General features: G+C 40.4%; 1 protein-coding gene across 2 annotated transcripts in view; it reads left to right on the forward strand.

Annotated features, from left to right (window-relative positions):
• ELF2 (E74 like ETS transcription factor 2) overlaps nucleotides 1-16,662 on the forward strand; it is a 46,566-nt gene extending 29,904 nt beyond the window's left edge. The window contains exons 1-7 of one of the 2 annotated variants that reach the window (XM_053461227.1): nucleotides 2,102-2,278; nucleotides 9,943-10,056; nucleotides 11,312-11,485; nucleotides 12,001-12,087; nucleotides 12,440-12,632; nucleotides 12,911-13,240; nucleotides 14,155-16,662. In XM_053461227.1, the coding sequence (XP_053317202.1) occupies nucleotides 2,221-2,278; nucleotides 9,943-10,056; nucleotides 11,312-11,485; nucleotides 12,001-12,087; nucleotides 12,440-12,632; nucleotides 12,911-13,240; nucleotides 14,155-14,773 (1,575 nt within the window). In that variant the 5' untranslated portion in view covers nucleotides 2,102-2,220 and the 3' untranslated portion in view covers nucleotides 14,774-16,662. Of the gene's footprint in view, nucleotides 1-2,101; nucleotides 2,279-9,942; nucleotides 10,057-11,311; nucleotides 11,486-12,000; nucleotides 12,088-12,439; nucleotides 12,633-12,910; nucleotides 13,241-14,154 lie in introns of those variants that run through there. The other variant, XM_053461219.1, reaches the window with a different exon arrangement.
• Nucleotides 16,663-17,127: the final 465 nt, after the last annotated feature.

A 17,127-nucleotide genomic window follows, 5' to 3' on the forward strand; every position in this document is an offset into this window, starting at 1 on the left:
TGATTTGACTCCGATTGAGATGCTGTTGTATGACCTTAAAAAAGGCAGTTCATACTCGAAAAGCATCCATTGTGGCTGAATTAAGTATGAGCGAGATGCCTTCGCAGCGCTGTAAAAGATTAATTGCCAGTTATCATTTTTTAGTGCAACCAGTTATTGGTTTGGGGGGGGGCAGCTATTTTTTCATATGGAGAATATAGGTTTTGATTAACTCTTTAAATGATCATGTAAAATTAGTTGGATGATCTGAAACATGTAAATGTTAAAAAGAAGCGGAATTAGAAGAGGGGGAAACATATTCAAAACACTGTATGTGCTTCCTTTATGTACAGCAGATTCAACTAATACTTATGTGCATTGAATAGGACCTGGGCTGGATAGGATTCATGTTTTGGGGTCTCTGTTCACCAAATACCATCGTATTTTTAGCACAACAAACGTACAGGTGCTCTCATGTTGTAAGTTATACTTAAAGCTTAGCTGTGTGTTTAAAGAAAACTGCTGCTGGTGGCCCAAATCTTGTAAGTGTTGGCCTGAGGGCAGTTTACTCTTTGACAAACATTTTGGTAGTGAATAGCTTGGGATGATATCTAAACTTCAGAACAGTTTCTAAACAACGTAAATATATCAGATAGCATGAACCATGTGTACAGTGTATGCATTATGAAAACTACCTGACGTGAATGCACACATCCCTTCACTACATTGTGTAGTGCGGGCAAGTGTACACTATCTTTTTTGCTTAAGTCTTGGTAAACATGGCCCTATCTTCTGCAGACTTGCAAGAAGTTGATAAGGGTGGAAGTGTTCTGTGACCAAGCAAAGTCTGGCATGAATGAGCTAAATCAAGTTCAACCCCATTAATCTAAGTGAGAACTGAACATTGGCACAAGTGTCCCCACGGTGCACGCAGCAGCTGAGTTGCACACTATTGGTGTATTAAGGGGACTAGCCGCCGCAATTGGATCCCCATTGCAAGGTTGCTCGGTACTGTGACCAGATCAGCCCTTTAACAGAGCATTCATATCGGTCAAAGTATACGGCAGAGCTGATTTAATATTACCACTGCCATTCAGGATGCGTTTTGTATTGCATTAAATGGCAATTAAAAGACCTTGCCATTATAGCAGCTAGTTCTTTACATATGTGTGTGTGTGTATGTATATGTATGTATGTGTATGTATATATATATATATATATAATTATATGTATAAAGCGCACACACACAATAGTATAGTTTAGATACTTGGTTTGATATATATATATATATATATATATATATATTTTTTTTTTTATATATATATATATAAAAAACCAAACCAAGTATCTAAACTATACTATTGTTTGTGCTTTATATTATATATATTACATACACATATACACTCACACAGGTATATTTCTTTTTTACACCACTTATCTCTTTAAAAAAAAAAAAAAAAGTTCCCGATTTGCATCCATTGTCTTAGACACTCTGTAAGCCACATGTAGATAGCATTGCAGGAGCGAGGGCAGCTGGATGTGTTACTGTTGCAAGTTGCCGTCAGTGTGCTGAGTGCAGTGCAGATCGATGCTGTTTCTTTTCACGCTTCCACGCCAGTGGGTACCACTTCCTCAGATCACAAAGTTACCCTTGAACTCACAACTCTGTGCTGTACAGAAACGTACTTATTCCTTATTAGGGCATACTTGTCATTAAATGGCTTGCCTCACTGACAGTCTCACAGAAATAACCCACAGCCACCATTGATTTAGTATGGAAGAGACCTCTCAATTAGCTGAAGCATCTATTAATTTACTGAGCGGCCCAGCTGTCCTTGAATTCCCCGAGAGTCCCGCTCCCAGTGAAGGCGGCTTAAACAAACACGACTGATTTAATTGGTACGGAGCATTGTGGCCGTGAGGTGTAACGGAGGCATGTCGCCTCGCACTCCCGCTCTGTGGGGCCAGTCTCGGGTGGGTGATGCTGTAGTGTGCACCCCGGTGTCAGCGAGATGCACTTCCTGTGTGCGGAAGGATCGCGCTGCTCTAACAGACACTCGCTGGCTGCACTGAGCCAGCCGCTGCTTGGCGCTTCCTGTAGGCTGCTGCGGAAGGATCCCAGTGTCCCTCCTCCCCTTGCACACACATACACACACGCACTGAGTGTGTGTATGTGTACCTCCGCTTCCTCCTCTATGCTGCTGCTGTGACTCAATGTGAAGCTGAGCCTCCTGCATAAACATGGCGACTTCGCTGCATGAGGGACCTACCAACCAACTCGATCTGCTCATCAGAGCCGGTAATGTCTTGCGTGCAATGGAGGGGAGTGGAAGGCGTCAGTGTGGCCGATACTATTGAGCATGCACAGGCAGCCCCGGCCCTGCTGGGCACTTGCTGTGGCTGAAAGGGGGTGGGATGCAGCTGCGCACGTTTTGCTCTCGGGGCTCCTGCTTTGGGGAGTCGTGAAGGGCGAATCAGGAAGCGATCATCTGCTCAGGGCAGCGGGGATGGCAGAGGCCGGGACTTGCGTTGGGCTTAGTGCCCTGAGATGCGTGCTAGGAGAGGGCTTAGGCGCTGTTACCCGAGAACCAGGAAGTGTGTGAGATTGTTGTCTGCTGCCACGCTGTCTGCCTGCACACAGCGCTCCGATCCCCCTGACATCTCTAGGACCGCTAGGCATGGAAATGCAAGGCGCGGGATGCTCTGTGATCTATGTACGGATTTCTTATCGCTGAGTGTTTGTGTCGGAGACTGGGAGACTTTAGCTTTTAAAATAATTCCACTCGCCGGGACCAAATGCTGCGGCTATTAATCGCATATACATATAACATATATATTAAAATATTTTTGTTTTAATTTAGAATGTTTTTATCGTCTTATAGCTTCTTACACCTTTCGGATGTTACTATGTGGTTAAAATGTGTCTACAGATTGATGCCTATGATAGTCCGCGCACGTAACTGTCTGCGAAATATGCATTATAGGGCTCATGCCCGCTGCTTGTGAAGTCATATATATAGGAGAGGTTTTGCGCCTCCGGTTGTGCGATGTGTTGCACGGCTATTAACGTGTCCCAGTGCGTGCAGTTATTTTTTATATATATATCACTATAGAGATAAATATATTTTAATTCAACAAAAAAAAAAAACCCGTTTATAGCGGAAGCGCTGAGATCAAACGGGCTGGGAGTATGTCATGATGGACAGCACCCCCTGGCCAATGAATGCGTGGGGAAGGTTCGAAATCCGAGCGCTGGCCTATGAGTGCTCGGCGGAGAGGTTGGGCTATGGGCCAATAGACGCTCAGCACTGCTTTGATTGGCAGCGAGCTATGAGCTCACAATGCGGATGGAATTGGAGGGAAGAGAAGAGATGTAAACACGGAAGTGAGGGGCGGGACCTAAGCTGAGCACCTGGGCTGCTTTAGCCTTATAGACACGTGCCGGTTGTGCTGCCTGCTGCATTGTGTACGGTCACTGTGAGAGGTTTGTTACTTCCGGGTCGTGGGCTGAGGATCTGGAAGCCGTTATCTAACACCCCTGACAGAAGAGTTTTATTTCCACACCAGGCAACGTTAGTAGCTTGTGTGTGGGTTTAAGTTTTTAGTTTCTTTAACATTAGTGGTCACTTGAAAGACATGTCCAGTGAATGGTTAAAGTGAACATCTACACACGGTTCTAGTTTTAAGAAGTTAGAAATAATTTTGACTTTACCGATGAAACGGCTTCCTTTATCGATTGATGTAGAATAAGTAGTTGTGATATTATAATTTTTTTCTGATTATCAGTAATGTTTTCCCCCACATACAGTAATTGTGCCGATTACACTCTGCACATTATTTAATTAAGACACATCTGTCAGGTGACCTTTCCTAGTTTTTACTTATTTTAAGGAATCTATGTACTACATGTTGGTGTTATTAACAAATTAAGTGAGCTGTATGGGAACATCTGAAGTATGCTATTAAATGCTATAGGGAAAGAATAGGTTATTTCTATACTGCTGTCTGTCATCTGAATCCTAAGAAGATGTTATTGTAATATCTGACCCATTAAAACACAATTGCTTTGCTCCTTAGTGGCATAGTTCATACTCATATTGGGCCATTTAGTTGCCTGTGACTTTGCCATTCATAAGCAAACTTAGATTTTACTCATGCGCTGCTACTGAATTGTGTTTAAAAGGTCCTTCATTCATTCACGTCCGTATCTTTATTTAGTATGCCATGCTACATCGCCATGCTTTGTGTATCTGCCTTTGATTTCCATATAGATAAGAGCATGATGTCAATATCAGGTTCTTTCTTTTGTTGGTAGAGGTTAAATGCTTCCTTCCCTTAGCAAGGAGTATGAATGAAGCTGGAGTGTTAATTACCCATCACATCCCCAGGCTACAGACATCAGGATTCCTCACACAGCATTGTCTATTCCCATGACACTGACAGGTTTGCCATTTTTAAAACTGGCAAACAGCCCCTTAGATGTAACCATTCCTGATATAACATTCGGCATCTAAAGTTTTAGGAGTCACAGTGACTATTGCTGGGATTAATCAAGTTTGCGTCAGTCTCCTCAGGATAAGAAAACAAGCATACATGGTCATATACATGTAGTGCAGATTATTATCCGTTGCTTCCTGTCTTAGACCTCAGACACCTATATTTTCAGAAAAAAAAAAAAAAAAAAATATATATATATATATATATACACACACACACACACACACACACACACACACACACACACACACACACACACACACACGTAAAAGCTAACATGACGTTTTGATCTTGTGCTAGATATGTGGTACGTTGGTGGTTTGCACGGTGTGACCTTCTATATGACCTGGTGCATTAGCACACAAACTAATGTGAAACATATGGTGGAAGCAGGTAGTGAATTTTAAATCCAGGCTTAGAGAATGTGTGTGTGAACGAACGACACAACCTGCTCGCCTTTTGTTCCACTGCTTCTCCGTGTGTAATGTTCCTGATTATTGGCAACGACCCGCTTTACTCTCCCATGAACCGTGCGGCAACCTCGTAATCCAATAAAGATGGCTTTACATACAAGTTTTTTAACCAGCTGCGCTTAATGTCTACAAGCGCCCTGCAACACTTTGTCACCCGTGTATTAATGTTACATATATTAGCGATGTATAGTGCATACTAGCATCGCCAGTAGAGACTTTTACATCGATTTTAAAGCAGGTCTTCATGGAAACGATCCTGACTCCTCCTTCTCCCAAGTATGTTTTTGGCGTAGCGATAACCATAGAAACACCCACTAGTGACTGATTACTGAGAGGAAGCTTGCATATTTTTGGCTGCCTTCCAAGGCTGGCCGCTCTTTGAAAAGGCCTTAACTGCTTATTGTCCCTAACAGAGACCTTTTGGAACTGGGTGAGTTTCACAATGCGGGGTTCCAGTGTATCTTGGCTACCCCCAGGGCCCAGCTGGGAAAAAGTAACTCCTTCACTGCCTTACTGGTATTAAAACGCTTTCCTCCAGGATGTAACGGTCCTGTGCAAGAGAATTGCATTGCAGTATAGCAAAATATACTTAATATATTAACTGTAAGGTTAAACGTGTGTGTATGTATGTATGTGTATATATATATATATATATATATATATATATATATGTATATATGTATATATATATATATATATATGTATATATGTATATATATATATATATGTATATATAATGCAAACATATATTTTTTAATTGGCTAGTTACTCTACTCATGAAGCCTAATGGAGGTTGTACAGTTAAGTATAGCTTCGGCTATGGAATATTGACATGCTAAATACATAGATTTGTAACATATGTGTAACAGACTGTCGCCACATTCCGGGCCGGAAATTTCCGCTAGTCCCCTTGCCCGTCGCACAAGTTAGCTAATCTGGCCTTCAGAGATTAAGCATTCCATATGCATAATATTTGATGTTCTAATGAATACTCTCTGCTTGCAAGTAGCTTAATCTGCTGGCTAATAAGCCTCTGATGTATTTTCATGTCTGATGATGTAGGTTGAAACTAGGACTAGACGAGCACCAAGAATCTTGTACCTTGACTTCACTATTAACCTCAGTGATTGGGTGGCCCTGTGTAATGTATAGTTCAAACAGTGCAATTTCTTGAATAACTGAAGTCTCCCACCATCATTGTTAATATTTTTACCACCAGAAGTGGTGTTAAAGGTTATAAATAAAGTAACACTGTTAACAAGTATGACTGTTCTTCATGATCATTTGGTGTATCATAATGAACTGCGTTAGCAGATGAGCCGGTTGTACTGGAGTTTTGGAAATATTCATTTGATTTTCCTTAAATCTTCTGTAAGGGAGAAACTATAGGGTTATTAGGGACATATACTGGGCAGTCTGATAAATTTTCTTGTGTGGGACGCACAGGCGGCGAGTCACCTAAAGATAGCTGGAAGCAGGCACTGCTCGTTGGATGGCTGTTAGGAAAAGGCCGTGTTGTGAGCACATTGCCATAAATGGCCGGAGTGAGAGCAGATGACACCTTGTGGGGAGAGTGGACGGGGAGCGGCAGGTGCTGCTCAGTGACATTATGCCAGGAAACGCTTAGCCAGCGCAGGGCATGCCCCATCCGCTGGGAGATTACAGCTATGCTCTCAAGGTGCTGTCAACAGTATTTTGTTTCGGATTTAAGGGGCTCAAATTTTGTTATGTAGGTTGCACACTATATGTATATGTAATATATATTTTACATACATAAACTTTACTTTTAGTAAAATGCACATGGGTTTAAGTGATCCGGTGCAGATAGGGATAAGGAGCAAGCAGTGCTTTTACTTCATGGTCCCTGCACCTCCATCATATTAATAGCTAGGGTGATGCCAGTTGACATGAAACTGTTTTGCTTTGAATGCCCTTAACAGAATGAATTTATTACAGATGCATAAAACCCACAGAGCATCTCATTAATTCCTGCCATACAGCTACAAAAAAGAAAATGCTAAATACCCAGGGAACTGCGGCTTCTAAATGTCACTGCCGGTCGCTAATATTTATGGGCTGCTTCGTGCAAAACCGCTCACTATAGTTTCAAAAGGACCATGCTTGTCTGCAGTATTTTCTTCTTCTCTTCTTCTGATTCCATTTTGAACTTTTTCTTCCTTGTTATGATCACTAACATATGAGATACATTATTATATATATATATATATATATATATATATATATATATATATCTATATCACGCACATACTCTCACTGGCCACTTTATTAGGTACACCTTGCTAGTACCGGGTTGGACCACCTTTTGCCTTCAGAACTGTCTTCATTCTTCGTGGCATACTTTCTCAGATGTTTAAGAAACCAGTTTGAGATGATGTGAGCTTTGTGACATGATGCATTATCCTGCTGGAAGTGGCCATTAGATGATCTGCCCATTCACCTCTGACATCAACAAGGCATCTTCGTCCACACAACTGCCGCTCACTGGATATTTTCTGTTTTTCTGATCATTCTCTGTAAACCCTAGAGATGGTGCGTAAAAATCCAAGTAGATCAGCAGTTTCTGAAGTACTCAGACCAGCCCGTCTGGCACCCATAGCCGTGCCACATTCAAAGTCACTTCAATCCTCTTTCTCCCCCATTCTGATGCTCGGCTTGAACTTCAGCAGGTTGTCTTGACCACGTCTACATGCCTAAATGCATTGAGTTGCTGCCATGTGATTTTAGCTATTTGTTCGAGCAATTGAGCAGGTGCACCTAATAAAGTGGCTAGTAAGTGTATATATGGCATATTGGGGAACAATTAAAACAGATTTACGAAAGGAAAATGGAAGATGTATTAATTTGAATCTAAAAAACAAAATGATAAATTGGAATAACGTGGCTACATATGTTATGAACCATTGGATAAATATTAATAAATGAAATTGGTCCCAGCTATTAATATACCGTATTTGCTCGATTATAAGACAACCCCCCAAAATCTGAATATTAATTTAGGAAAAAAAGCCTAAATATAAGACGACCCTATAGGAAAAAAGCTTTACTAGTAAATGTTAATTCATGTAAATTATGTAAACTAATTTTTTTTTTAATAAAAGCTATGATTGAGAAGTTTTTTTTTTGTTTTTATTTCCTTTCCTTTTATTTTCCCACCTGCCCCACAGTTGTGCACATCTGCCCCCAGGGTTGCCACTTTGCATCAGAAATGCCTTATACCCCCTATATGCCGCTGTGTCCCGTGATATGCCTTTTAACCCTCTATATGCCACTGTGCCCCATGATATGCCTTTTAACCCTCTATATGCCACTGTGCCCCATGATTTGCCTTCTGACCCTCTATGTGCCACTCTCTCTAAAATGCCTAAGTTTAAAGGCATATCATGGTGCAGTGTGGCATAGATGGAGGTATAAGGCATTTCAGGAGGCAGAGTGGCGTATAGAGGCAGAAATGCCTTATGCCCCTCATTTAACACCCCCCCCCAACTTACCGGTGCTTATGACTCCCTGGTGTGTAGTCTCAACAGCGGGTAGACGTCTACGCGATTCGCGTAGGCAACTTCTGCTGCAACCGGAAGGAGGTGCCTTAGCAGCGGGGGTTGTCCGCGTCCATCGCACATACACCCTTCGGCTGTCAAATTCCCATAGACGTCTACCCGCTGCCCTGACTACACACCAGGGAGTTGGACGCACTGGCAAGTGGGGGGCATAAGACAGGAGGATCCAGGTCCCCTGCGGCACTGTGGGGGATCTGGATCTTAGTCTCACAGTCAGACCAATTTGAGGTCTGATTATAAGACGACCCCATTTGCTCTGGAAAAAAACCTTGTCTTCTAATCGAGCAAATACGGTATATTTTCAATTCTAAAATCTTCTGTACAAGTGCCCTACACTGTCTGTCGTTAACACCGTGATGGTTTTTGTACATGGGTCATGTCGTCTAATCTAAATAAAAAAACACATGTATTACGATAGCATGATAGAAGTGCATGTTGTATGTATTATATCAAAATAAAAAGACACTTTCCATGGTGTAAACAATGCCGGAGCTTCACCTATAAGCCTGCTTGCTCCTGGCTGATTAACCCTTCTTATCTGAGACACCCTAATCTCATTATCGAGAGCTGTGCTGGCAGGGAAAAAGTTACAGCATGTTTGATAAATCATGTTCAGTTGAGTGATTCAGGCACCTGAAATAAGATGACGATAAGTAGAGCAAAAGCACACCCATAGGTTGTGTTAACACTTACAAATGCCATATGGTGTGTTAAAGCTGCATCACTCGACTTCCTGACTCTTCTGATGATATCACGTATCCCAGAATGCACTTGGCTTCCCTCTTTCTGATTGGCTGTTGATTTAACAGCTTCTTAAGTCTCTCCAGCATGTTCCGTGCGGGGTGCAGGTGATATGAGGAGACTTGTAAGTGCTCCATGTCCTAATAAAGTGGATTTCTACAATAGATTGGCTGACAATGTTTCTGCCTGTCTCTGTATGATGACTACATTAATGTGTAGCCAACTTTTATCAAATTGGTGTCTCTTTACAGTTTGTCCCCCTCCCTTCCTCCCTGGTTAATGAACTAGCATTTTCACTTTACTTTAATCTTAATGCCACTTGCAACCATATGTTGGTCGTTGTAGTATGTTTTCTGACGGGAAGCATTAAGGTTGACATGCATTAGTAACTCATAAAGCTGGAAATGTATTACCTCTACATAGGGGATGTATTTTTCCGGGGGCAGAACCTGGCAAATAATTGTATTTTTTACAATCTTTGCACCCTTTTTAATCACAGACTTCATTTTTCGGATTCCAGTTACAATCGACTGCAATATGTGTGCAAAGTACCAGCACTTCTCGATACTTCTTGATGACACCTTTTTATTTTTTGTGATTTACCGTATTTGTCAAAGAAGTATTTTAGTGTGTGTCGTTAGAAACTTTAAACGTTATTTTTGTTCCTTGTCTTTCAGTGGAGGCATCCGTACATGGCAGCAATGTTCACTGCACAGACAAAACCATTGAGGCAGCAGAAGCTCTGTTACACATGGAGTCTCCCACCATTATGCGGGACTCCAGGAGCCCAGGTAAGCAATCCTGCCATGCCATATAACTCTGAGAGCTGGCTTCTGCTGTTGGAAGCTCATGTGAACGCTGTTGGGCTTCCTGACGGGGGAAAAAAAAAAGATTTCTAAGAGTAATTGGTTGTGCTTAAGATATTCAAACTGTTTGAAAAGTTTAGATTATGATATATGAACTTTTAGGTGACGTGGCTCCTGTGATGTAGCTTAACATCTGTTAATTATTACATATTTAATCTGTTGTTAAAAGAGAATACCCAGCCCCGAAAATTGCATTTTTTTTTTAAAAAACAATGGCATCCATTTCGCATCAACACTTGTGACACTTCAATATGGTTTTCCCATTATATTGATAATACCCTACTATGGGTAGATTGTGCTTAGTGTAATAAGGCAGAGCTTCAAGTTTCCGTGCCAACGGCTATGTTAAGACGGTTTAAGTTGCATTTGTTTGAAGTGCTTGTAATCATTAGCACTGCTTGGCAAGCAATTTTGCTCACCAACAAACAGTCTACTCAGGACTTCAAATCTCCAAAGATTTGTTGCTGTGTTTGGGGGAGCTGAGCAAATCTGTGCCTCTTGGATGTTGTCGACAGAATCATTATCTCCTTCTGGCCTGTGGGTACACGATATTCATTCTTTCTTTTCTTCTATAAAAGTTTTCCAAAGAATTAACAATTTCCAAAGATCCCATTCCCTACATCTTCTACTCGGTTTTTAATAAAATGTTTAGATTGGTTTCCTCAAACATAATTTGATACTGTTACAATAATAGTCTATTTGCTGGAGGAGTGAGGGTATCATACCATGTTTCCTAACGTCATCCAGGTACATATTAAAAATATGAATAATCAGATTTGAACAGATGTTTAAAGACGGGAAAATTGAATATTCACTTTTCAATCTTCATATTAAAGAGGACATATCCCTTTTCCAAAACATTGTGTACACAATGAGAGATGATACCCTAAATTTCTCCCATCAGGATTTTATCCTTGTGTGTTGCTTCTCTTTTGACAACATTCTGTTCCCGTTTGTTGTGCGTTAAGAACTTCTGGCCTTCTGACATATTTAGAGGATATCTAGATGGTGTCTCGCTCCTTTGTGCTGAAGTTTATGCTTCCACTCTAATGAGTTACGAACGCTGTTGCTGTGGGTGTACTGAATAAATGGCTGTGCTTCTGTCCCAAGACCCTACACACCGTCTTCAGTACAAAATGTTGTCCTTTCATAACTGACATGCTCTATCCTTCTTCCATAGTTGAAGTTTATGTCCCTCCGTGCGTTTCCACACCGGAATTCATTCACGCGGCCATGAGGCCTGATGTCATAACCGAAACCGTGGTGGAGGTTTCAACGGAGGACTCAGAGCCGATGGATGCCTCGCCAATCCCAATATCTCTAGAGCTTGGGGAGCCAATGAAAAAGAAGAAAGGTATAATATAGGGGGGGGTCTAACATGGTTGATTTTATATTTCTAAAAGATTCTACTTATTCCATATAAAATTAATACTTTTCAAAATTACTTGGTTTTTTTTATTTATTTTGTGGAAATATTGATCATTTCTGGTCAAAACTTTGACCTGTGGCAATGTTCAGATTTCTTAGAAATGATTGCTCATCAATGCATGTTGAAAAATAATTCCTTTCCTGGAATGCCCTTATTATATAAGTAAAACATTAAAAAAAAAAGTACTGAAAAATAATTTGCATTAGAATGTTTAGCAGTGGAAAAATAGTTACCTAGTGTTACAAGCCTCCCTCCATCCATGTTGTTGAAGTCCACCTAGATTTCCCCCATGAGATGATCCTTGTATTGTAACTGCTCTTTGGACGGATTTTTTTGTTTGAGAACGAGGGTCAGGACTGCTATAAGTCAAATAAATGGCTTAAAAAATTACCTTCTAAAAGGGTTTCTTATCTGTCCTCTCTCTCCTTCCTGTTGTTTAGCTGGCCGGAAACCAAAGATACAGCAGCCTACCTTTCCCAATGGGTCCCCAGACTTGGGAATTAAGAAGAAACCAAGAGAGGGCAAAGGTAAATAAGCATTGGTTTTCTCCAGTATCAATTTGATATTTATGTAAAAAAAATTTTTTCTATAGTATGACATCCACTATTTAAACAGATATTTCTACAAATAAAATGACACTGACAGAAATGGCCTCGGAGACTTCTGATTTTACAATAAATATAACTTCATACAAATTTAATGTAATCTCATATATTGTGTTTAAGTAGAAATAAGGTTTGCATCTTTGCATAAACAAGGTTTTTTTCTTCTAAGAATTGGTGAATTTAATGGATGTGCATCTGTAATAATTGTAAAGGTTATAGCTCTAAACATTATAGGTGTTTTGCAGTTAATTGGAAACGGCTTTGTTTCTTCTAGGGAACACCACATACCTGTGGGAGTTCCTGCTGGACCTGCTTCAGGATAAAAACACCTGCCCTCGATATATCAAGTGGACACAGAGAGAGAAGGGGATCTTCAAGCTAGTGGATTCCAAGGCTGTCTCCAAACTGTGGGGCAAGCATAAGAACAAGCCAGATATGAACTACGAGACTATGGGCCGAGCCTTAAGGTACTGAAATCGGACTTTATTTGCCTTAGAAATACAGCCACTCGATTAGGTGAAGCCATTACACTTATATGCAGCTGATTGTATTGCTAATCATTAAAATGCCAGCATCTATCGCTGGTAAAAATATGCAGTGGCCATATACCCAGTAAGTCTTACTGTCCTATAAAACTGGTTTGCTATGCGCAGGAGTTTTAGATAAGGTCACTTGGCCCTTTTGTAGGACGTATTTCCGTCTTTAAGGAAACAGGTGTGCAAAATGAATTCTGTGACTTTTGCAGGTACTACTATCAGAGAGGTATTCTTGCAAAAGTTGAAGGGCAGCGTCTGGTATATCAGTTTAAAGAGATGCCCAAGAACATTGTGGTCATTGAAGATGATAAAGCGGAGCCCTGCAGTGAAGAACTTGTGTCCCCCGTTGATGATAAGTCTCTGGAGCGCGTATCCCTCCCCACTGAGGGAATCCTGAAAATGGCCATGCCTGCTAGATTGGAGAAGAGCCCCACTCAGCAAAACTCCTCCAAAAAACACAGATACGTCAGTTTGGCCTCTCCTGGGAATGAATCCTCACCTAATTCACCCACCAGCACCACACAAACAGGAGCACAAAGGTCTGAGTCAGAGATTTTCTGCATGTTTTGTATTTGTGTTTGTAGGTGTGGCTGTATTTACATCAGTGCAGTAAACAAGGCATTTCATTCTCCCATCGTTCACATCCCATGTTGATTCTATCGGAGTATCAATTGTTTACATTACTACAAACCTAGTTATTTTGCTATAGGTAGTCCAATAAGTTGTGAGGAAGTGCGTTATGGCTTTCCTCTTTCCATTTTCTTTTGTGTGCAATTAGGTGGTGATAACTATCCAGTTATCTTCAGAAACCCCTCACCCCCCTCACTTAACCCCTTTACAAGACAGGTTTTATTTTTTTTTTTAATTTATAGAATATTGTGTAGTTAGTGTGGTGGGACTGAGATATGGGGAGTTAGATATGGTTAAGGTTAGGTAAGGGTTGAAAAAAATTAAAACCTTAACAAAAATATGTAAATAACTGACAATTATATAGAATTATAGGGTGTTTTATAAATCCAGGCAACTTTTTGGTATCTATTTCTTACTTATACTAGCTTTGTGTAATTTATATACTCTATGTAAACTGTGGAAAAAAAAAAAATTGCCCTAGTTGTCGTGAAAAAAAAACAGGATAGTAGTTTTGATCTAAATTTTCATGCAAATTATTGCTAGTCACAAAGCTTTTGTTCTGTTAGTTTCTCTATAGAACTTGTGCTTCATCAGTAGCTTAAGGTAGAGCCCCAGGCTGATTTTCTATGGTTTGGTGTTAAGTTTAAAAAAAAAAAAAAAAAAAAAAAATGGGGGTTTTGAAGCAATTATCTGTTCAGTTGCACATCCTGCATTTATTTAGGAATTCTTGATTTGTCCAATATGAAATGGCGTAATTGCCGGTTTCTAAAACAATTATTTTTTTTAGTTTTTTACTGAAAGTGTTCTATTTCTGCTCTCACAGAACTGTCCGCGTGGCGATGCAAGTGCCTGTCGTTATGACCTCGTTGGGGCAGAAAATATCCACATTGGCCGTCCAGTCTATGAATTCAGCTTCGTCTCTGATGACCAACACAAGCCCAACGACGACATCAGCTCCAAAAGTAGTGATCCAAACAATTCCCACGATGTTGCCAGCGTCCTCGGATAGTGACAAATACACCATGCAGCCTGCCAAAATAATCACCATCCCGACCTCCCAGCTCACGCAATGTCAGCTACAGACAAAGCCTAACCTGAGCGGGTCTGGGACAGTGAACCTGGTTGGAACCCCACTTACTGTGAGAGCACTTACCCCTGTTTCCATAGCACATGGAACCCCTGTAATGAGACTAGCAATGCCAGCACAACAAGCCCGTTGCCAGACTCCCCCTAGGCTCATTAGCACACTTATTAAAGGACCTGAAATGAAATCAGACTTGCTATTGGGCCGGCAAGATGGGGAGCTGAAAACCTACCAACTGGTCAAAGAGGAAAAACAAACAGAAGGGGGCAAAACAGTTACCCATGTTGTAGTCGTTAGTACCCCATCTGGTATCACCTTGCCAGTGACTGTCAAACAAGAAAGGGACGGTGATCTGTGAGAAGTAAAGAGCGTTCTATTGATGTACAGTAAGATTTGGGTCAAACTGACATTAAATATTAAAGGACAACATTTTGGATTTGGAGGATGAGAACTGATTAAGTCTAATGAGACGCTAAAGTATGATAAAAGGCATGTATGTGATGTTAAAATGAATTGGCCTTTACTGGAAATGAATAACTTGCCCCGTGTTTTCAGTGGGAAATCTGTTCATATGCTGACGAAATATTGCTTCTTGCAAAACGTTTAATTTGACATCAAGGAAAAAAAGAAAACTGAAAGGGACCAAAGTTTTCAAGTAGATTTTTTTTTGTTTCAGGTTACACTAAGTAGAAAGTGGAACACTAATGTTTGGCAGCAACTGTTTAACTACCATGAGATAGAAAGTAGAAGAACAGATCAAAGAGGCAATTGTAAATTGTTTTTTTTTCTCCTTTAATTTTTTTTAATACCAACATCATATACCACTGTGTACAAACAGCTCTTATCCGGTGCTATGTGGAGATTCTGCTGAATGTGAATTGCATAAAAAAGTGCAGAGATAAGATGTATACCCACTTTAAAACACAGGCGCAGATGTGGTATCTTAAGCAAATTTCATGCGGAAGCCTTAGACTGAGTCTCGGTTTTATTTTCCTTGAAATAAGCTAATGGCTTGTTTGTGTAAAGCTTTTTTTTATATATAACTATATTGAGAAAAAAAAAAAGAAAAAATCAAACAAAAAAACTTGTACCTAGCACAGTATTGGCATAGAATTACATGTAACATATTTTATATGGTAGATTAAAGTCTGTTTAATTTTTTTTTATTATTTTGTGTGTTTAAACATTATACTTGGCACAGATGGTCTGATGTGTTTTGAACTGCAGGCCTTCTGTGCAAGATAGAGCGAAATTGTAGACCTGTTACGAGAGGGTAAGTAAGCCTGTAACAGTGTAACATGCTCTCATCACACACAATATGCGCGTACATTTCAATTTTTGCTATCCACTTGAAAGGTCAGCCTTAGCATGAGTCCATTAACTGGGGGGGATGCAGAGCGGGAATTAGGTTTGAAGCTATTTTTTTAGTTCACGTTACGAAGAGGCTGTTAAAGGGAGAACATAGGGGGAAAGTACAGTGTTCAGAATGAACTATAATAGTTTGTATATTCAACATTTGAAGTATATTCTATTTTGTTGTACTCTTGTTTCAAAGTGTATTCAAGTAGATTTTACTGCAATATAGAAAAAAATAATTTCAAGATCTGCGTCCTGTACTTGTTTCTTTACATGGAGGTTTACATCCCATTGTTTTCAGTGGTGGTGGCGGCCTCTCATTGTGTCCCAATCATGTATCAAGCGATCACAAAAACGGCAGATAAGAACCATTCCGACTATTTTGCCTGTTTATAAAAGCCTCAAACCTTACTTGGGCCTTCTTCTCGTCTTAGGATTCAGGATTCCCTCCCTGTATTAACCTCTACTACTTCTACTTGAAGGCTTGTTTTACTCATATGTACCACCATCCCAGTGAAGTAAAACTTCACTAGAATTACATCCAAGCCTCCAACCCTCTACTCTAAACCTCCCTCCTCTACTTTAAATCCCTTTATGTATTTAAACACTTCTATGTTTGCTCCTCTGATCTATACGTACAGAGATCGCTTAATTTTCCTGATAATTGTTATATTGCAAATGGTTGACATTTACTAGCTCTTCTCTGAACTCTCTCCAGAATGTCAATAGCCTTCTGGAGCTGAGGTCTGCAGAACTTTACACAGTACTCTACTTGAGGTCTGACCAGAGATCTGTAAAGTGACATAACCGCCTGCGTTTTTCTACTAGTAATGCCTGTAACTATGCAACCCATTGTTCCATTAAAACCTCATCTTATATTTTGTATTTAAACTGTTACTCTCCTTGGTTATTGTAACTTCATTATAATTCTCAACTATTAACCGCCTCAAGTAAAACATGTTGGGATTGGGATTATTCTGTTGCACAGGCTGTGTGTGTAGCCTCCGTTGTCTCAAAACTAGCTTTACATATGGATGGAGGAAAGTTCTCCATTGTGGCTTTAATAACCGCTTACATTGTTTGTTATCCCTGATCTGTATCAAGGCCTGTATAAGGCCACGTGTAAATGCTTATACACAGTATAGTGTCAATGCTTCAACGGGACCATAAGTATGTTTACTATATTAGTCTGAACGTACCGTTATTTCCCCATGTATAAGACGCATTTGGGGTCTAAAAACTGGGTGCGTCTTATACAGTGGTTGTAGATCGGCGGCACATTTTTGGGGCAAAAACCCCCGCCCCAAACGCCCCCACAGCAGTTACTGCTTCCCAATCCCTCCCTGGACTCGCACT

Source organism: Spea bombifrons, chromosome 1, assembly GCF_027358695.1.
Source record: "Spea bombifrons isolate aSpeBom1 chromosome 1, aSpeBom1.2.pri, whole genome shotgun sequence".
In the NCBI taxonomy this organism is placed as follows: Eukaryota; Metazoa; Chordata; class Amphibia; order Anura; family Pelobatidae; genus Spea; species Spea bombifrons.